Below are 21,813 nucleotides of genomic sequence, written 5' to 3'. Positions count from 1 at the left end.
AAAAGATCAATAAATTGACTAGGCAAAGAAAGATAATTGCACTCCATTGATGTAATTATCATTTGTGATATTAGAGTAGACTTGGGTTGGGTAAGTTCTTTTAGCCTCATCAGTATTTAGCATGTTTGTTTAAAATTAAAACTTTTTAAAATAAAGACTACCAACTCTATTTTAATTATAAAGAGGAATAGTATTCCTATTACCTACTACTGAAATATCCTCATTTCTGTTCTTTAACATTTTACATGCTCGTGTTTTTTACATCTCAGTGCTAATGCACTCAGAGCAATATTCTGCTTTTTAACTTAGTGACCTGTCAGTAATTCTGGTATTCTGAATAGTCTTCCTAGTGTTTTTGACAGTTGCCTAGCATTCTGTGGAATGCACAGACACTGCCATTACCTAGTCTTATGTATTTAAATAGAGAACTCAGGCATTTGTTCTTTTTCCCTTTTTCCTTAAAACTATCCAGTTTAGAACTTGTGGTTGAGCCGTGGATTGACGGGCTCTGGGCTGCCCTCACTAAGCATTTTATGTCAAGGAGAGGAAAAGAAGAGATGAGTGGGACTCTCACAACAGCATCAACCGCCCCCCAGAAGATGGACTCTGTGAAACCGGAATTAATACACATCGAATCACAAGTTGAACTTCTTAGGTTAGATGACTCAGGAAGAAAGGATTCTGAGGTTTTGGAACAAAATGCAGTGAACAGAAGTCAATCAAGTGCTTTGATAGCAGAGTTTGAGTCTTCACTTACCCGTTCAATATCCCCACTTTCCCAGGCCTCTCTCAATATTCCTGCTCTACCACCAGAATATCTACAGGTGCATTTGCATGAGTCTCTTGGCCAGGTAAGCAGTCTCACTTCATGCTATCTATCATCTTATCCATGGATGTGTTTTTTTGTTTGTTGTTTTAATTACATTACAACATAGGTCAACAATTTATGGCCTGCTCGCCAAATGTGGGTCGCCACCTCTCTTTCGTAAATAAAGTTGTATTGAAACACAGGGCTGCCCATCCATTCACAGGAACACAGCCACACCCATCCACTCACAAGTCCTCTGTGGCTGTTTCTGCGCTACAGTGGCAGAGTTGAATAGTTGCCACAGAGGCCTGTCCCATGCACTACAGAAACAGCTGTAGTATTACATTAGTTCTATCTTTGAAGAGTAAATGGTCAAGAGCTCAGCTTCTCCAATATTCTGGAGAATTAACTTCTTGGTTTCTTATTTTAGATATGAGTCAGTGAAAGGCAAGTTGTTGTGGGCAGTCAGGATATTATCTTAGCAGCTAAACTTAAAGGAATCCTTTAGAGTAAAATCTCTTCCAGTATGGATTTTGGTATCCTGGATGCTCCATTTTGGGGATTATTCTTTTTCTTGATAATATCTTATAGACCTGTTTTTGTCTGTAATAAGTCTTTTTCTTTTCCTAGAGTATTTTCCCTATCAAATCAATGGCTTTAAAGTGGTCTGTAAATTTTTGAGCTCAAGATGAATAATAGCTAACTTCTCCCCACGACTACCAGTATATGTACCCTGAAATTTCCTACCTCATGCTTACGGTCAATTTTCAGTACAGCCAATCTGTTAATGCAGAACCAAGTCCTTCTTTCCTAGGAGTGACTGATTGGAGTTCCATAAGGGCTTTCATACATAAACTGCACCCTCAGAGCAGCGATCATGATTTGTACTTTTTTGTTTTCTTTTTAGTGAAGAAAGACTGGGACATTTGAGAAACAGTTTAAGTACAGCTTTCTAATACATTAGAACTATTTACAAACAAATGGTTTTTTTTAGCACCATACATTTATAGTGTGTTTCTAAAGCAGTCAGATAACAAGTATGTTTTTACATAAATAACTATGGGTTATGGATTTTGGACTTATATTGCATTATTTTGTGAACTGTTTAATTAAGTAAGGTAATTACAATAAAGTACAATTTAGCCAGGTCTGGGAACTAAAGAGAGAAGGCTTGGCTCTGCATTGACAGATTGGCTGCACTGGAAATTTTCCCTAAGCTAAGCATGCTTTAGGAAATTTCAGGGTACCACATGTTGGCAGTCATGGAGAGAAGTTAGCATTGCACTTAGGAATGCTGGAGGAAATTTCAGGGAACAAGTGACTAGTAAGTACATGCCTTGGCTGGTGGGTGCAGAGTGCACAGACATGGTATACAGGCCCCATCTCACGCTGTGAGGATGGAGATGTGACAGTGGCACAGCGAGCCCTGATTAATCTGACAAGTCGCTTCAGTAGGAGGAGGGTCTGCTGAGAGAGTTTCTTCTATGGTAGGTGTCACTAAATAGACTTCAGTTGCTTGTCAGTAACATGGTTAAAAGGTTTTTAAAATCTCAGCTATTTAAGGAAAACTTGTATAAATCTACTCAAAGGACACACTAAGAGGGAAAGAGATTGGAAAAGTTTCTCTTATTAGGATATCCTTTTGGGACTATCGCCTTGGGGAACTGGTGTAGGGCAGGGGAAGGACATCCCTATGCCCCACGTATTACCTACAATTCAGGCTCTCAGCTCTGACGCTCTTCCAGCTTCCCATGCAGCCACTTATCCAAAATGAATTAACTACATTTTGTTAAATGTAAGTTTCTACTTTTTTTAATTGAATTTATTGTGTGACATTGGTTAATAAAACTATATAGTTTCAGGTGCACGGTTCTATAATACATCATCTGTATATTGTACTGTGTGTTCACCATACCAAGTCAAGTCTCCTATCACCATTTATCCCCCCTTTACCCACTTCTACCCCACTCCCCTTTCCCTGTGGTAATCACCATACTATTGTCTCTATGTCTATGAGGTTTTTTTTTTCCTTATTCCCTTCACCTTTTTTCATCCAGCCCCCCAATCTGCCCCCCTCCCTTCTGATAGCTGTCAGTCTTCTCTGTATCCATGAGTCTGTGTCTACTTTGTTTGCTAGTTTATTTTGTGCCACATATAAATGAAATCACATGGTACTTGTCTTTCTCTGACTAGCCAGGTCTGTCCATACTGTCGCAAAAAAGGTTTCCTTTTTAATAGCTGAGTAGTATTCCACTGTGTAAATGTACCACTGCTTTTTTTATCCACTCATCATCTACTGATGGGCAATTAGGATGCTTCCAAATCTTGGCTATTGTAGAAATTGCTGCATTGAATATAGGGATGCATATATTCTTTCGAGTTGTTTCTGATTTCTTCAGATATATTCACAGAAGTGGAACTGCTAGGTCATAATGCAGTTCCATTTTTAATTATTTGAGGAAACTCCATACTGTTTTCCACAGTGGCTGCACTAGTCTGCATTCCCACAGTGCATGAGGGTTCCCTTTCTCCACATCCTAACCAACACGTTGTTTTTTGATTTATTGATGATAGCCTTTCTGACAGGTGTAAAGTGATATTGTGATTCTTATTTGCATGTTTGTGATGACTAGTGATGTTGAGCATCTTATCGTATGTCTTTTGGTCATCTGTATTTCCTCTCTGGAGAAGTGTCAATCCAGGTTCTTTGTACATTTTAATTGTATTATTTGTTTTTTAAAAGAACTTAGGAACATCAAGTTGGAAAAGGTATGGGGATAGTACAGAATTGAATTTCTTTCGTTTCCCAGGACAGGTACCTCTAGCACATGTGGTGAAAATTCATGAAAATTAAATAAAATTAAGAATCCAGTTTCTTAATCACACTAGGCATATTTCCAGTGCTTCGTAGGCACGGGGGACTAGTGTTTCCTATACTGGCCAGGGCAGGTATGGAACATTCCCATCATCAAGAAAGCTCTGTTGAACGTTACCGCTCACAACAGGATTCTTGTGACCATCTGTACAGACATCTTCCAGTCTTAAACATCTGTCATTTCCTTTAGGACCACCTTCCTAAAATATGCATGCATGCTATTTCATTTTGCATAGCTTATTAGGAAGACTGTTGGACATTTACATGAGAATGTTAGTATATGGTACCAGTATCTCAAATTCTAAGGTCTAACAGACAAGGAATTTAAAGTATGGATCAGCTTCTCTTCTGAGAGATGGAGAAGCATCTGTGTGTAGTCACTTACCTCAGAAAAGAATAGTTATATTGCCCGGATATTTTATAAGATCCTATAGGTCTTAACCTAGTCACACAGTGAAGCAATGGTAAGTATTATTGAAAATTGCATTTAGTAATATTTTATCCCATTTGTTTCTCAAGGAGGAAAACCAAGTATCTCTGACTTCAGTGGGTCCAATTTTTCAAGTTCCAATTTCAAAGGCAGTTCAGCTGACTACAAATGATGCCTTAAAAACCACTCTTCTGGTAGAATTGGACATTTCGGTAAGTTGCAGAATTTATACCTCAGCACAGTTATGTTGTCCAGAAGTGCAGAGAGACTTGCTTGGTGGTCTGGTCCATACGCTCAGGAATAGTGAGAGTCTCTGACAGGACATCTGGCCTTTTGTCATTAACCCATCATTTTTCTCCCCACCACACACCTGTTTTCTTCTCACTCGGGAGGCCTAAAATGAGCAGTGCCTCTGGCAGGGATTCAGCTTGAGAGTAGTGTTGCTGACTTCCACACTGAGCCACCAAAGAACCGTGGAAGCACAGGTGCATTTTCCAGATGAGAAGGGCCCTGGAAGGAAGCTGTTCACCTGAAGTCAGCCAGCTAGCTGGACATAGAGCTCAGACTAGACAGCCATAGAACAGTTCATTTTTCAGAGCACTGATTCTCATTCCTTTGAAAATCTGGGAAAAAAGTCATTGGCCCCCTTTCTAGAGAAATGATTATATACAAACATTTTCTACAGTTTCAGGAGGCACTGTGTACTTTATCTCAGTCCTCTCTCCCACAATCCCATTGACCTCAGGTTAAGAAACTGATGGGTAATCCTGAAACCTCAGTGCTTGAGTACTACTTCAGAGTCACGCAGCTCAACCATTTATTTTGATGAAGCTCCTGAGAGTGCAGTGGGTTGCGATTTCAGAAAAACCAGGGTTCATCTAGGCTGTCTACGTAGATTTAATTGAGTTTCCTAATAGAGAAAAAGAAATACGACAGGCGTCAAGTTTTTGCTTGCATGCTATTGAGTAGTTCCATACTTGTTTTGAGCATTTCCAATATTTCACATTGTTAAATGCCGCGGTCCAGCCGCAACGGGAGTCGGGTGCCAAAGGTGGGCAAGGCGTCGGCGCTGGGAGACAGCAGACTACACTACTCGGAGGTGGTGTGACACTGTTCCACTTTATTGAGAATCAACATAATCTTTTATACTTTCTTTTTTGGCTACGATTACATTTTTTCGGTTAGCAAGCAAGAAATATTATTCACAGGTTAAACAATACAAGTTTCGATTTCATCGGAACGGAACAATTTTTACTTTTATTTTTTAGAATAGAGGAGAAAGGAAAAATCAGTGACCTATAGAGTGATAGATGTGGCTTTGTTTGCAGCAGTAATATATTAGTTTGTGCGACAGAAATTTTATATAATATTTGCCTGTGGTTACAACTTCTTATGGTTATATTTTAACTATGGACCTATTCATAAGCTATTATATTCTTGCCATTTTCTTCTAAGAAAAGAGTGCCTTTTGCCATAGCTATGGATTAACTGCTTAAGAATGCTTTGCTTTTGTTCCTTTGGGAGCGAGCACCAGTGTGGCCGCTGCCTTGCCACGCGTTTCAGGAAGGGCAGGTTCTCCTACTGAACATGCCTTCCGTTTACATTAACTGTTCTGATACCTCTCTCACTGTAAGCACCTGTATAAGGCAGAGGAGGGTCTGGTAGCCTTTCCATACTGTTAGCCCTTTTTAGGGGGATGCCACAATCTGCCATTTATTCTATATGCTACCCAGGGTGGTCCTTGTACAGCAGGCGAGGGGCGATGGCCTTTTCCTGTCCTCGACTAATCCTGCAACCAAAGGCGGAGGCACTTGAGTATAGGCGGCTGCGTGGGCTCAGCTTTCTCTGGTTCCTCCATAAATTCCTTACTGGGGCGCCAGGGGGAGTTTTCCTAGCTTCTTCTAGTAACAATTTGTTAAAGCATCTGGCACCTGTGATAGTGACTGGACTTGGAGAAATCAGGATTTCTTCAGAAGTGAGAACACTGTTTACCATTCCCAGGTTAGTTATTGATTTATGGCCCAAAATCCCCCTCCAAGGAGAAGAGATATTCCCATTAAGCCCATTACTCCCACCCACATGCCACGTCCTCTCCCCAGAAGACGCCTTCCTTGAAGCTTCCTCTCCACGTCCGGATCTTGTCAGACGACATGGTTGGAAAAGGACGTGGCAGTTAAATAGTCTATATACATCAAAACATTTTATTTATCCTTCTGCTGTTCTACACTTTTGTCACAAAAAGGTAAAGGATTGGCCAGTTGAGTTGGTGGGTGCAATCTGTCCTCCTCGCAGGCTAGGAATGTGAGTGTGTGTGGTCAGGCTCTCTGCAGGACTCTGGTCTGTGTCCTTCGTCACTGTAAATAGACACGGGGTGGGAAGTGGCTCCTCCAGCCACTGTTTGTTCACAGCCAGTACCAAGCCAGATGGTATAACATTGTCCACTCCTAAAGGAAAAATAGTGTCCTCTCTCACCCTATTTCTCCCCAAAGAAAAGGAGTAACAAAGGAAATTGAAAACCAATACCAACAGCCTTGAGTAGTTTCTTTTGGTCATAATGTGTGTGTGCCTGTGTGTATATGTGTGGATGTTTTCATAAGAGGATTTTTCACATGGATTACTAACACTACTTACTGAGGTCCCTTACTCTATAGAAAATGAGGAAGGTCCTCATTTCCATTCTGTAAATACCCAGTGATATAAAGCAAAATATTGGATAACTAAGGGATTTCATTTTTAAAGTAACTCCTAATAAAGTGTGTTCATTCAGTTTGTTGGGCTTATTAACTTTTTGAAATTAGAATCATTTTGTTTCTAATTTATGTATTAAAATAGTCATTATAATAAAAACTATGATTTTGTTGCCCACAACTGAATCTTTCATACAGGATTTTTTTCTTTCGTGTTGGTTCTTCTCTAGAAAACAGATTTTTCCTATCAGCCTGGCGATGCCTTCAATGTGATCTGTCCCAACAGTGACTCTGAGGTGCAAAGCCTACTCCAAAGACTGCAGCTCACAGACCAAAGGGAGCACCGTGTCATGTTGAAAATTAAAGCTGATACCAAGAAGAAAGGTATGGCCCTGATCTCTTTCTTAAAGTGTCCTTGGGCCAGCAAATCAGAGGTAACAGGTGCGACTATGCCTCCCCCAGACTCCTGTTCAGCACCAGAGGGTCGGCCAGGTGTCAGTGAGGAACACAGGTACTGGCTGGTATTGCTGGATTCTTCACCTTCATGTCAGTTACAGAGTGAGATGAGGATGGTCTATACTTATTGGACGCTTACTGACATTAAAAGGGGCTATACAGTTATAGCCCCCTGCTTCTTGGAGAAGCAGGTTGGTTAGTTGGGCTGATTTGTTAGTTTGCTTTTTGCAGTTAGCATTGTTTTGTTTTTAAGTTCACGTATTAAAGTGTCATACAAGAAAATGTTCTTTATTCTATGAACCTTTTTAAAAAGTTTTCCTATTTATCATAGCATGTTATTTAATATAAATAATTGCTTTTTTTGTAATTAAAGAAAGTTATTATTTTAATTATTTCTTAGTGTCTTGAACTTGAGCTAAGTCAGTTCTAACATTCTTTTTGAGATTCAGACATGATATTAATGTACCACTGCCATATTTGGCTTTTGTTCCTTGGTTTTGGATAATTTTCCTTTCTTTTGTTTGGCATCCCTAGATTTGGTTGTTATAGCTATTGAGTTTTTAATTATTTTATTTTTTATAAGGTGGGTTTTTCTGCTGTATTTATTTGGGGGAAACTTTTTTGACTGAATAAACATTGTCACAAATCATACTGCAATTTGATAACACTATAACGTAAAGTATTACTGTTACTTGTGTTTTTAGGAATGCAAACATTTCACTCTTTATTTTCTGTGTCATGAACTCCTTCCTGTCTACCTGAAAAGGAGCAGCCATGCCCCAGCATATACCTGAGGGATGTTCTCTCCAGTTCATTCTTACCTGGTGCCTCGAAATACGTGCAATTCCCAAAAAGGTGCTTTTCTTTCTTCTTTGGGTAACTGTTTATAAATATGCTTAGCTCTGTGTTGGATTTATTAAATAGATCTGGTATCTGTCCTTTGAAGGCTTAGAAATTATGATTTTCGCAGCATGCTTTCAGAATTAGTTCCAAAGGGTGTGTGGTATCTTTATAATTTTCATAGACAAATATGTTTATGTTGTGCTTATGTTGAAATTTTGTTTTCTATTGAAATGAGATTTCTTAAATAGGGCTTTTTGTTGGTCTTGCTTTTACTGGCCATTAACTTGATGTAGCACATTAGAGATGAAAGTGACCCTAGATGACCTTGTGTTATCCAACTGCACTCTGATCATTTGTCTCTCTAATCATGGATGACAAGAAACTTAAGAGAGTGTAGGCTTCCCTCTCCTACTTTCACTTGTCACTTGTTTAATGTTGTTAAACTCCCTTGTATGTAAAACTATAGAATTATTTATTGTTAAGTCAGAATTCTTCCGGAAGTATTGAAAGGTTTTGGTAGGCTATATTGATGTATTGATGTTTGGATAAATTTGGAGATAGAAGTATCCACTAGATGTCAGTGTTCTGCCCAGAGCTGTATTAAAAAAAAAAAAAGAAAAAAAAGTTGTAACAAATTTCTTCCAACCATGCCCCTCAAATGGATGTTAAGGAGTAAAACTTTCCAACCCGTGCTTTGCCAAACTCGTATGGCCAATGAACATAAACAGTGCTATTATTAGGCCACCCTCCACGGTGCAGTTTTTATTCTGTTTTATTAATGTGTTTATTTGTCACCTTTGGGAAGCAAGCTACTCTAGAGAGTGGCTCAGTCCTAGATATAATATGAGCAAATTTAGAATTTACTTTGATGAAAGTTTCTTGATTAAATTAAGTGAATTCAAAACTTTGGTTCAATTCTACCATTTTTAAAATTTCATAAAATATATATATATTTTCTTACTACAGAAATAATATGCTCATTATAAAAATTCCAGACACAAGCATAGCAAACTTAAGAAGCAAAAGTCCTTTATAATGAAACCCTCATAGTTAATGCTTGAATTTTGTTCTGTTAAAAAAAAAAGTAACATTCCATAACATGCAATTTTTATTTTTTTATTTTTTTTACTTAAGAAGAAGTCAGTAGTTTGTATACCCCACATGGAAAGACATTGGAGATAAAATAACAGGTGCCAGGAGTGCACCATAACTCTTGATTTAATCATGGACAGTTGGTTCTTTCCAGTTTTTCACTATTAAAGAAAACAGATGTGAACATTCTTGCACTATATTCATCTTCGCACACCTGTTTGAAGTGTTGTTTTAAACAAATCTCTTGGAGTAGTATTGCTACTTTAAAAATACTTGCATTTTAAGTTTTAGTAATATTTGCCAGCTTTCTCTCTACCAACAGCAGAGTATATCCTGTTTTAGTACAATAAAGCTTCTGTAATTCTAAAGTGAAAGATAATTTAAAGAATTTACAATTGCCACTATTTTACTGTAATTTAGGAAATTTATTGTCTTGAAAAACTGATGCAAAGCATTACTGGAGAACATTATTACCATTCCATAAACTCTTGTAGAGACTTGGGTGTTTGTTCATTCTACAGCCTTTCTCCAGTGCCCGCTGTGTATTTAGCACTGTGGCCGGCACTTTGAGAAAGCCATGTGATGTGTTAGTCTCTGGATCGTTTAGGCAGGTTCATAGCTAAGCCAGTGGGAACCCTAACCCCCCAAGAGCAGCAACCTGGTCTGCCCTATTGAGGGAGTCTAGGACACACAATGTCTGAGCCATGGAATAAAAGTAATAGCACCTGTTAGCATTTCAGAAAGCATGTGATACAAATAACTTGCTGAAATGCATCATCCTAAATAACCTTGAGTCATAAGAGCTGATTTGTAATAGAACGGTTAACCTTGGGATTGCGTCGGATCCCCAAATTGTTGTTAGCATGTTTGGTCCTTTGTCTCAGAGTTTGGACTTGAGCCAGTCATTGAGACCTGCGATTCAGGACTTTGTTTCGCTTTATTTGTTCACAATCTCCTCTTCCTACAATGAATCTGAGTGACAAGGTGGCCACATACTGCAGAGTGTCTATGTTCTGACCCTCCGTCTTTAGCCTTCAGTCCCTTGTCCACATTCCCCTGCACCCGTATTGAACTGCACATGGCCCCCATGCCTTCAGGAGGGCATGCCATCCGGGTACCATTCTTCACTCCCCTGGTTGCCTGTGGCCAACCTTTAGCTCATCCTTGCATTCTGGGAAGCCCCTAACCCCCTGCGTGTAATATTTCTGGGGAGGAGCTAGCCTCTTGCACACTGAGTGCTTGATGTCTGTTGGTCTCACTAGCCGGTGAACCCTTACAGGCAAGCTAGGTGTCATTTTGTCCCCAATGCCTCATGCACCCAGTGTCTATCACGTATAAAGCACTTAACAATTGCCAAATAAATGTAGAAGTCTAGGTTGTTGTCATCAGCTAAGACAAGAATGGTGCTGCGTACTGAGACAAAATGTTGAACTATGAGACTTTTTTATCATTTTTACTCAGATACACCTGACATGTAATTTGAGATCATACTTGTGACTTAAGAGGTCAGTTTAGGATAAAGGAAAGGCAAACAAAAATAGACCATAAAAGTGGATTTTCCTAATAGGCTGATGTTAAAGCAAATAGCAAAGTTAATTCTCTTTTCCTGACCACACTTTCAGTGGCTCTCTGACTTTTTCTTGGATAATCAGGCACATCCTTAGGTAGATACTAACAAACAGTCTAAAAGCCATAACCACAGAGCACATGATAATTTAAATCTGCTTCCTTTGCTTTGGCCACAGGCGTTTTTGCGAGCCCTTGTGGACTATACCAGTGATGGTGCGGAAAAGCGCAGGCTGCAGGAGCTGTGCAGCAGACAGGGAGCGGCCGATTATAACCATTTTGTCAGAGATGCCTGTGCCAGCTTGTTAGACCTCCTGCTTGCGTTCCCATCCTGCCAGCCCCCGCTCAGCCTCCTGCTCGGTGAGTGGTCACAGTCATGGTCCCTGAGCTGCAGGGCAGCTGTCTGTGCTAAAGAACAGTGGCTGCTGGCATATCGCCCTTTGAATTCCATGCAGGCATTCGGGAACACATCTGAATGAGCTTGAGCAGTAGGGAAACATCTTACAGTTCATCTTCTGGGTACCTGACGTTGAAACTGCCTTCTAGAAGTCAGAAAGAATCCCTCTTCCAAGCTATTTTATTTCCTCATTTTTTCTTCTGCCATTTTCACTATCATTTTCTCTTAATGTATCCAGTCTTAATTTCTTTTTTTTTTATTGTGGAAAATATTACAGATGTCCCTCTTTTTCCCCATTGACCTAGTACAACCCACTCCCACCCCCTCCCCAGGCCTTTATTCCATTATTGTCTGTGTCCTTGAGATATGCAAATATGCATATAGGTTTTTTAGTTAATCTCTTCCCACACTCCCACTCCTTCTGATGGATATCAGTCTGTTGTTTTTTTCAGTGTCTCTGAGTCTATTTTACTCATCAGTTTATTTTGTTTATTAGATTCCACATATAAATGAGATCATGTGATACTTGTCTCTCGCTGACTGGCTTATTTCACTTAGTGTAATACTCTCCAGGTCTAGCCATGCTGTCTCAAAGGGCAAGAAATCCTCCTTTTTTACAGCTGCATGTATTCCATTCTGTAAAATCCTTTTTTTTTTTTGCTCAGCACGCAGTGTCTTTTAATGTTACTGTTTTCAGAAAGCATTTTCCCAAATTTTATCTAAAAGTGAGCTTTCTGAGAAAAAAATGCCTGTTTTCAAAGATAATTAACATCAGATTTAATTGATGGAGGTTGATAAAGTGTGCGTTTTGTGTGCAGGAAGCAGAAGGAAACCAACTTTATGTGCAAATCCAGGTTTAGGGTCTTTAAGAGCAAAGGGGGTCTTTGTCATGCCCTACCAGTACCAAGGGCCTTACTTAGGAGCTTCTAGGCTTTAAGCTTGGGCGAGACATGTCACAAAATATTCAAATATAAGTTCATCCTGTTTTCTGTTCAGTCTTTCTCTTGGGGGGTCCTCAAACTCCAAAGGGAGAGGTTTAAGATTCTCCCTGAGGAACTGGTCCAGGGGAGGGGAGAGGCTTTCAGTAGAGTTAAGTGAGAAATTTAATGATTTTTAAATTTTTATTTTCTGTGTTTATAATCTTGTCATCTCTTTGTTTACCTATAGTGATAAGTAGTAAAATCCCTAAAATTTGCACTTGTCTTTGGGGACAGGAAAATGTATTATACTTTTTACTATTAGGCCAGCAAGGTCCCTTTGATGCCCAGTGCAGTTAAGGACCCCTGCTTCACAAATCAGGCTTTATTTTCTTTTTATTTCTTAGTATTTTGTTCTCTCTCCTCCTCCTCAAAAGGGTAGAGAAGTGTTACCAAGGGAGGCTGCTCCTCCCTGTTTTCCTGTGTTCACACAAACACTCCTGCCGTTTTTATTAGAGTCTTTTAGACTAGTAGAGGGCTTGGGATAACATTCAGAACACGTGCAGGGAAGCTCTACGTGGTCTTGGGAAGTTCAGTCATAGAAGAGTATATTTCTTTTCATGGGTTTTCTACTACCTTTTAAAACTTTGATGTATCATTCATTACATAGTTATATTAAAAATTTAATCAAGACTTTGAGACTTATAAAAATTTATATTATTTTTCCATTTCTTTAAGAAAACTTGCCCCAGCTGGTATGGCTAAGTGTTTAGCACATCAACCTGCAGACTGAACGGTCCTGGTTTCAGTTCTGGTCAAGGGTGAATACCTCGGTTGCAGGCTCTATCCCTGGCCCCAGTCAGGGCGTGTGTGGGAGGCAACCGATCGACGTATCCCTCTCACATTGATCTCTCTCTCTTTGTCTCTTCCTCTTCCCTTCCACTCTCTAAAAAATCAATGGAAAAAATATCGTCAGGTGAGGATTGACCAAAAAAAAAAAGAAACTTAATATATCTAAAGCTTAGCATTAAGTTGAACTGTGTATGAAACCTTTCTTTTATATTAAAACTAAGCCATGTTAGAAAGGTCTTTCCAAATTTTTGCTAAATGACTGTTACAATTATGACATTGGAAATTTTGACTGTTATAAATATGATATTGAAAATTAGAAGAAAAATATTTCAAGCCTCAGTACACATAATTCTTAAAATAGTGGTCATTAATCTTTTGGGGGCTATGCTCTTATTTCAAATCTGAAAACTCTCTGAACACTCTCCCCAGAAAACTGCACGCGCGCGCACACACACACACGGAATATTTAGTGGGTTCCTTGACCCTGGATCCCACTCATGGAGCCTATTAGATAGCATCCTTTAGTTTCAGAAATCAGCCTTTAGGTAGAAATACTGATTTCAAATTAAGGAAATGCAATATGTCTGGTTTACTTTAGGAATTAGAAAAAAGAATTCAGTAGTTTTTTAGGCACGGTGAATTTACATGTGCTTCAAAATATGATTTACAACCATAACATAAATTATTTTGAATAATCCAAATTAAGAATCAAATGAGACCTTGATTTTTTTTTACCTCTTATATATCATTTATTTTCAGTAGCTATGAATTAATAATTGCTTATTTTTACTTTTTTCTAGAACATCTTCCTAAGCTCCAGCCCAGACCATATTCATGTGCAAGGTACTGATATTTAACATATGTGGCATCTTCCTCCCAAAATGTTATGGAAGTCTAACCTCCAAATCCTTAGTAGCTACACATTCATTCAGTGAAAACTTACTTGATTTGTGGGACAGTAGCCAGCGTAATGAGTGAAGCAGACCAATGTCAGGACTCTTGTCCTCTAGGAGGCCACAGAGTAGGGGATCTTCAGTGGCTCCCCTGCTCCAGGGCCATGTTCCTACTCTGGGTAGTGAGTCACCAGGTCCTCCTCCTGCTGCCGTTATTGATACCTGGCGGCCTTCAGTGGGCAGTGGGAGAGAATGGGGAAGAGAGGGAGAAGTGTATACATGTTATCTAGTCTTAAAGGCAGATAGGTCATTGGAGACTTCCCTGAGTGGTAACAGATGAGGGCTGGGCGGGATGGTGCTTTTAAGTAGCAACAGAGCTCCTCTCTCTGTGGAGTTAGAAAGTATATTAGAGACCATAATGAAACACAGGGTGGAGCAAAAGTAGGTTTACAGTTGTTCATATTGAAAATAATACAATGGTTAATCATTAATAATGCAGGAATAAACTGTTTCTTGTACTAACAACTGAACCTACTCTTGCCCCATCCTGTGTTCTCACAGCAATGAAAAAGGCTTAGTTTGGCCTGAATGTATTAGTCCTAACAATTTAGAAATGTGTGTGTCTTTGCAGCTCAAGTCTTTCTCACCCGGGGAAGCTTCACTTCGTTTTTAACGTCGTGGAGTTTCTGTCCAACACCACATCGGCAGTTCTGCGGAGAGGTGTGTGCACAGGCTGGCTAGCCACGCTGGTTGAGCCAGTTCTTCAGCCAAACACACGTGCATCCCCTGCAGACGGCAGGAAAGCCCCAGCTCCAGAGGTACTAGGACTGTGCAGTTTTGGCATCATTGAAATTATGTTCTTTGCCTGATTAGAAAAAAGATGTAGTCTCCCTGCATTGTCCATTACCATCAGATTATTCTAAGGAATATGTGTGTCATACTTGAATTTTTAAATCACTGTTAGAAAATCAGGAAGGCATTACTTTCACTCCCTGTTAAGTGTCTGTGCATTCATAAATGAGTTTTATATAATGCAGTCTTTTCTCTTTGTCATATTCATGGAAGAGAAGACTTTGTCTATGAATATTCTTGGTAGATCAGCACAGGAAGAGTTAGCCAAATATTGAAAACAACGTGGTTTTATGTTTAGGCCGTATCCTACGTCCCAAATAAGCCCTTTTAGAATGGCAGTCAGTTGACAACCAGAGGCTGATTTTTCTGTCCTTCAGTTTGGGTGGTATGATTTTCACTTGCCCCTGTCTTTTCCTTTGTGTCAGAGCCGTGGTGTATAGGTCCTGAATTAGTGCTCTTAGAAGACGTTGTAGGAGGATCACTTTTAAAACAAGTAGAGGAAAATGTTATTTTTTTAAACAAACTGGACACATTTATATCTGGATGTCCTGACATAGTTTATATTTTGATATAGCACTCAGCAAAATCTCCTTTGAGACCACGTGCACAAGCAGCAATTTAAAGTAGTTCTCCCTGCCCATAATGATGACTGAAATTTAGGGGGGAAAAACAAAACCACCTTCAGGCTTTATTGTGAAGTCTTTTTTTCTCCATGGTATTGAAGAAATGAATGTGTCATTGTAGCGTTATCTCATGACTGGTTTGGCTGCTATAAGTTATTGGAGTTGAAAAGGTCACAGCCTTTAGAGGGAATTAAGACCTCTGGTATATACTTGAGAGGGATTACAGGAGACCACTGCTTGAAATTGCCCTTTAACTTGGTATTTTCTCAGTCTGCTGCCTGAAACGGGTGCTTTACTCTGTGTGTGTGTGTGTGTGTGTGTGTCTGTCAGTCATTTCTCTCCTCCCCCTCCATACTCCTAGATTTATTATATCACAACAAAACATTGAGAACCTGAAAAAATTCCTTTTTTGAAAAGAAATGCAGTACTGATGTAAAGGTATTATATCACTTCATGATCGTATAAAAATAGCAGGTGATCTCCAGAAAGTTACAAAATAAAAGTATATCCATAATGTATTACAAACACTAAGAAGGGGCTCCTTTCTCATATTCTTTTTTTTCTCCTGTCCTTTTCTCCCTCTTTCCCATTTCAGCAGATTTTTATTGACTACCCAGTATGCAGATGTCAGAGGTGCAGATAGAAAGGATACAGTCACATTTTAATTAGGAAGGGTAGAGAATGTTGAGGGCATGACCCACCACAGGCCCTCCTCCAGACTGGTAGGTAATACAGTTAGTCACAGGTATTTCCACCCTCTGCCTGCCTCCTTTCCCTCAACCCCCCAGTGTAATAGATGTTTCCTCCCATTGATGATTAGCCTCTGCCAGTGAAACCGGAGCAGACAGGGTATATGCCACATCAGATCAGGAGCCCTGGACCTGATGGTGCAGTGTGGCTTGCCTCTCTTTCCTTCTGACATAAGGACAGGATCATCCAGGCCAGGTTTGCTCCTTGGGCTTGGGTCCCACGTGAAGGAGATCCAGGGAGCAGAGCCTACCTGCACCCTTTAAGGAGAGCCAGAAGTAAGTGTGTGGTGCTGTAAGCCATCTGACATTTACTGCGGCAAGAGTCTACTACTATTTGGTCTTGAAGTCCCCAGAACATAGAGAGCAGGCTCTCCTTATCAGTTCCCTGCAATACCCATCATATCCTGTCTTATTTTGCTTCGTGAGACTTAATCATCCATCATTCTAGGCATATGTGTGTGTTGTCTTTTCCACCCACTAGAATGTAAATCCCATGAAGATGGATTTGGTTTTGCTCCTTTCTCTATCCCTAGTGCTTATCATACTGAGTGCCTTCAATAAAATTGTTCAATGAATGAGTTGAGTGAATAGGCTAATGTGACATTAACTACAGTCTCATTCCAAAATGAGAACAATGATTTGACACAGCTCTGCCAGTTCTTCATTTAAAAAGTAAGTTCTGTCAGTGAACTTCATATGATTTTCCTTGAATTAAGTTGAAATACATACAGTTACAAGCATGGACTGTAGAGCAGAAATCAGAAATTTCTGATTCCTGTCATTCTTAACTCTTAGTGTCACCCAGCATAACTGGGGCATGTGGCAAAATGAAACTTGAAAGAAGTACATTTACAAACTGATTCCTTATAAATACCCTGGCACATTATTTAGAAGAAAAATCTTTTGAAATTTTGGTGAAATGATTTTATCTATCTCTGTTACTTATTCTTTTAGTTTAGCTTTTTTTTTTTTTTAAATATACCTTTATTGATTTCAGAGAGAGGAAAGGAGAGGGAGAGAGAGAGAGATAGAAACATCAATGATGAGAGAGTCATTGATCGAGCCCACAACACCGGCATGTGCCCTGACCGGGAATGGAACCCCCATTTCCTGGATCCCAGGCTGACGCTCAACCGCTGAGCCACGCCCGGCCGGGCTATTCTTTTAGTTTTGTGCAAACACAAACAACATTGGACCCAGAATACCATAGCTCAATCCTCTAACATCTTCGGAGCAAGCCCTTAATTTCCCATTCCATTGCCTAATGTTCACTTAAAACTTTTCACCCCATCTTGATGTTAATCTCATTGTCCTGTGTGCACAAACTTAATCATGTCTTCACTTTTTTCTGCATTTCTCGAAAATACATGTAATGGGTGGCATGCTAGGAAGAAGATCTTACTCATGAACTAGAAAAAGAGTGGTAATATCTTGGCAGTGTTCTACCTCGGAAATATCCCACCTGTCGTTTTTAAAACACCAATGATTTGGATGGAAAATAAAAATCTGTAAGACAGGCTTATTTCTCTGTAGTGACAAATGTGTCCTTGGTTTCAATAAGATGTTTAATTTTACCACATTTCTTTGAGGGGAATTTGTGCTTTGTGATTTCTGTAGCAAAGATCATCTTGTTAATAGGCTTTGTCTAGGTTTTCTTTCATACTTCTGACTGTTGGTTTAATATTCCAGATATCCATCTCTCCTCGGACAGCAAATTCTTTCCACTTACCGAATGACCCCTTAGTCCCTGTCATCATGGTGGGTCCAGGAACTGGCATAGCGCCCTTCATTGGTTTCCTGCATCACAGGTACATGCTGTCTGGCTGGTGAACACATGGATCCCTTGGGGTCCTGAGTGGAAATAGAACAGAGTGCTTTTTTGTTTCTTCGGTGGTTTTTAGGACATTGGACTTTCCTTGTAAAATTTTTAATTTAAAAAGTTATCAAATGTGTGACAGCGTAGCATAATTCGTCGCCATGGGAGAAGTAAATACCGGTCTTCTAGGATGTGCTTTGTACTGGAACTTTGTTTTTCACTGCAGTCCTTCCCTTTCTCCCTGGCTGCCCCGAGGTTTGGAGCATGCGTAGCTGGGGACAGACTTCCAGCAGAGCTTCGCGCTGCGATGCTATGCAGGCTGTTCTCTTTATTCCTTCAGTAGATAAAGTTGGTGGTGACAGCTCTAATTCTACCAAAACTATCAAAGTTAAGCCCCAAACATTAGTAATTTTCAGTAGAATGATATACTAATAGATGTAACTTTTTATGAGGACATACCTGTTTGATATAAAATAAATAAAATTGTGCTTCTCTCCCCATTTGTGAAATAATGAACAGTTTTTATGTCCTGTTCCCCAGACAATGGGTACTATCCTTTGGACATAATCTTTCTGTTGTTTTATTTTGCTTTAGTTTTTTCCCTTAAGGAAGCAGAAGAGAAATGGCAGACATGCTCAGTGTGTGTCATCGTTGTGCCCATCATTTCTGACACCCCACAGCAGATCAGTCTACCCTTCAAAGCCCTGTCACTGTTCTAGTGTATTAATTGAGAGTTAATTTTATTCATAATATTGCTCTTAATATTGAATGTAAAAATCAGCCTGGGTTTCACAATGTGGTGTTTGCATTTTCCTTGTTATAAAGATGTCATGTAGAGCTCATAGGTGTTGGCAGCTCAGAGACGCTTACTCACTGTAGTGTCTGCTCCAGGGGCCGAGGCGCCCTAAGGAGAGTAGAATGTTAATTCAGTGAATGAACTTTCAGGGACTGCAAAGATAGATTTTACAACCTTTCTGGGTTCGTTGGTGGTATTTCCTGGCCAAAGAGAGAGATTGTTTGTACATGTTTCTTACGTTAAATATCTCAACTTTCTTTTTCACTTAGAGAGAAACTCCAAGAACAACATCCAGACAGACGCTTTGGGGTGACGTGGTTGTTTTTTGGCTGTAGACATCAGGATAGGGATTACTTATTCAGGTACTCTACATCTCTACTGTTCTCATACTCAACCATGAGGGTGCAGTTCTCATTGTAGACTTTTTCAAATTTAAATTGCGAACCTGTTATGTATTGTATTTCAGAGAAGAGCTCAGGCATTTCCATAAGCACGGAATCCTAACTCACCTGAAGGTGTCCTTTTCAAGAGACGCCCCTGTTGGGGAGGAGGCCCCAGTGAAGTACGTGCAGGACAACATCCAGCTTCACAGCAAGCAGGTGGCAAGGCTCCTTCTTCAAGAGAACGGTTATATTTATGTGTGCGGGTAAGTGGCCCTCACGCTCAGGTGCCAGGTGGGGCCAGCATGATATTTCTTAAACGAGTAAGGGACCAGTCAGGTAATAATAATCCAGACTTGGAGGGAGGAGAGATTAGTTCTTATGTATAGGAAGAGAGAAATAAGTTCTGCAATGACTTTAACATACATTTTACTGTAAGGGGCAGGTCAGGTTCAGTTCCTGCCATGCTAGAGTCCTGTCCAACATTTCTTTCATTTAACAAACAGTGCCTAGTGAGGGCTTTGGCACTGTTCAGATGGTGAGAGTTGCGAAGATAAATGAGATACGCTCCCTGCCCCCAGACAGGGCACTCCCTGGGCGGGGAGCACAAGACCAGATGTCTATAATATAGCAAGTGCTGTACAGGGAACTGCAGGGCACCCAGGAGGGCACCTCACCTTTCCTATAAATGAACAGAGCTGAGGCACGTCACAGCACTTAGATAAGGGCCAGGCGCGTGTAAGGTCTCAGAGTGGGTCTGTTAGTGTGTGTGTGTGCACTCATGTATACATGTGTGCGCACACATGTGAAGCCTTAGATATGTAAGAGAGAGCTTGTTGCCCTCAGAATGCAAGTCCCACTGTGTGCCTTGAGAATGGCAGAGGGAATGAGAGGCGAGCAGGAGCCAGGTGGGAAGGTCCTTAGACACTTAAGGTTTGGGTCTCTCCCAGGACATGGACGTTGAAGGACTTCAGGCTGTGACCAGTGTGGTCGGCTGTGCATGTTAGAATAGTCACTGTGTGAAGGCCTGGGTGTCGGGGAGTGACAGGTGACGGGCTGGGAGACCTTTTGGGACACTTTGCAGAGAAGGGAAGGAGGACTGATGTGTTGTGATGGGGCACCAGTGGGGATTAGGGCTATGAATTAAGGACGATTGGTGCAAATGCCTGTTTCGTAAACATCAGTACTATTTTCTTTTTTCTAGAGATGCTAAGAATATGGCCAAGGATGTAAATGATACCCTTGTAGAAATAATAATGAAAGAGGTTGGAGTTGATAAACTGGAAGCAATGAAAAGTCTGGCTACTTTAAAAGAAGAAAAACGCTATCTTCAGGATATCTGGGCGTAAAGTCAGATAAGGAAGAGAATGAAGGGATTTTGGCTGAAAGTACTGAAAGACGGTGTCACTGAAGTTTGAGACCTTCAATTTTTAAAATTAATTTTTTTTTAACTTTTCTTAGGGGAGGTAGGGTGGGGAGTGGATCACTTAACAGTATAGTTTTCTGTATACTGCCCCCCTGCTCCTGCCAAACCTGCCTGTGGCTCAATAGGCCCCCTAGCTGAGGGGCAGCCCCCTCCACCAGCACCTCCAGGGGCCACTTCTACACTTTGAGGAACTTCACAGAGACCTTGGCCAGGTCACAGGGAGTCTGTATCTGTGCATGCGGGGGACTTCCCAGTATGGGATGTGGGCACGAGTTCCCCAGGCAGATAGTTAAATCTGGGAACTTGTGTTGCCAGTTTTTTAAAATAATGTAAAAAGAATTTATCATTATATGAAATACACCATAAAGAATACATGTTAAAATTATAATATATAGAAAGCATATCTGATTATGTTTCTATTACTTTATCAAATGTTTATTTTAATTACCAAAAGTATAGTTCTGATAAAAAATATTTTAAGCTACTAATAGGGAATTTTTTTTGTGATCTTAGAAATGTGAAATATATTTTGAAATTCTACTCTGGCATGTTATTTATTTATCACAGTTTTTAACGTCACCATTCCAGAATTTAGGGAAATTTGCATTCAATTTACAGATGTGAGCAAGCACATACTGTATGTAGTAAGGCTGCAACTTCTTTTTCCTCTCTCTGTACTTCCTCCCCAAAATCTTTTTATTTCTGCTCCTTTTGGCATATTTTTTAGTTTTCCACATAATTTAACTTACCCATATGATATCACTCAAATTGTATCGTAGGCTTAAAATGTCTACTTAAAACATGTTTAAATTTTACCATTTTCTTAACATGTATCTTCTCCACTGTGTTAAAATGCAGAAACTGGGATACAGAATGCCCAGCATATGACTGTCGTTCCTTTGCTTCACTGTTTCTGTCATTTGAAAAACAAAATGCTCTTTCTTCATTGTTTAGCTTGGTATAGTGCCTCAGAATGACTGAGGTGAGTGCAGGTTGCTGGAGTATTTGCTATCTGCCTTTAGATATTAGTCAAAACTTGAAGAGGAATTTGGTCAGGAAGGTGTCATTTCCTTTAACTTGCAGCTTGGCCACATGGGTCACAGCATCCCTGGTGAAGCAGTGCACCAGCCAGGAAAGCCTAGGGAGAAGGCCTTCGCTCAGAGCACACATGTGCCCTCCCGAGTCCTCCTGTGGGCCGCCTGAGCCAGGACCCGTTTGGGGGTCTATAAGATACAGCCAGTGTCATCACCACACGTTTTGTTGCAAAGCAGACTGCCCAGTATCTTTAAAGTCACGTTAGCCCGGCCGGGCGTGGCTCAGTGGTTAAGCATCGACCTAGGATCCAGGTGATCAGG

The 21,813-nt window shown here is 40.2% G+C and overlaps 1 protein-coding gene across 4 annotated transcripts in view; it reads left to right on the top strand.

The window, feature by feature from the left end:
• MTRR (5-methyltetrahydrofolate-homocysteine methyltransferase reductase) overlaps nucleotides 1–21,609 on the top strand; it is a 42,107-nt gene extending 20,498 nt beyond the window's left edge. For all 4 annotated transcript variants that reach the window (XM_016217334.2, XM_016217336.2, XM_016217333.2 and 1 more), the window contains 11 exons: nucleotides 473–851; nucleotides 4,203–4,325; nucleotides 7,031–7,184; nucleotides 8,023–8,111; nucleotides 10,937–11,117; nucleotides 13,724–13,766; nucleotides 14,448–14,634; nucleotides 17,730–17,848; nucleotides 18,922–19,014; nucleotides 19,119–19,298; nucleotides 20,237–21,609. In XM_016217334.2, coding sequence (XP_016072820.2) covers nucleotides 473–851; nucleotides 4,203–4,325; nucleotides 7,031–7,184; nucleotides 8,023–8,111; nucleotides 10,937–11,117; nucleotides 13,724–13,766; nucleotides 14,448–14,634; nucleotides 17,730–17,848; nucleotides 18,922–19,014; nucleotides 19,119–19,298; nucleotides 20,237–20,381 — 1,693 coding nt within the window. In that variant the 3' untranslated portion in view covers nucleotides 20,382–21,609. The remainder of the gene's footprint in view (nucleotides 1–472; nucleotides 852–4,202; nucleotides 4,326–7,030; nucleotides 7,185–8,022; nucleotides 8,112–10,936; nucleotides 11,118–13,723; nucleotides 13,767–14,447; nucleotides 14,635–17,729; nucleotides 17,849–18,921; nucleotides 19,015–19,118; nucleotides 19,299–20,236) is intronic.
• The last annotated feature ends 204 nt before the right edge of the window (nucleotides 21,610–21,813 follow it).

The sequence above is a fragment of the Miniopterus natalensis genome, chromosome 3, assembly GCF_054644295.1.
Source record: "Miniopterus natalensis isolate mMinNat1 chromosome 3, mMinNat1.hap1, whole genome shotgun sequence".
In the NCBI taxonomy this organism is placed as follows: Eukaryota; Metazoa; Chordata; class Mammalia; order Chiroptera; family Miniopteridae; genus Miniopterus; species Miniopterus natalensis.
Note: the sequence above shows the minus strand (reverse complement) of the source record. Positions and strands in the feature narration are given on the sequence as shown.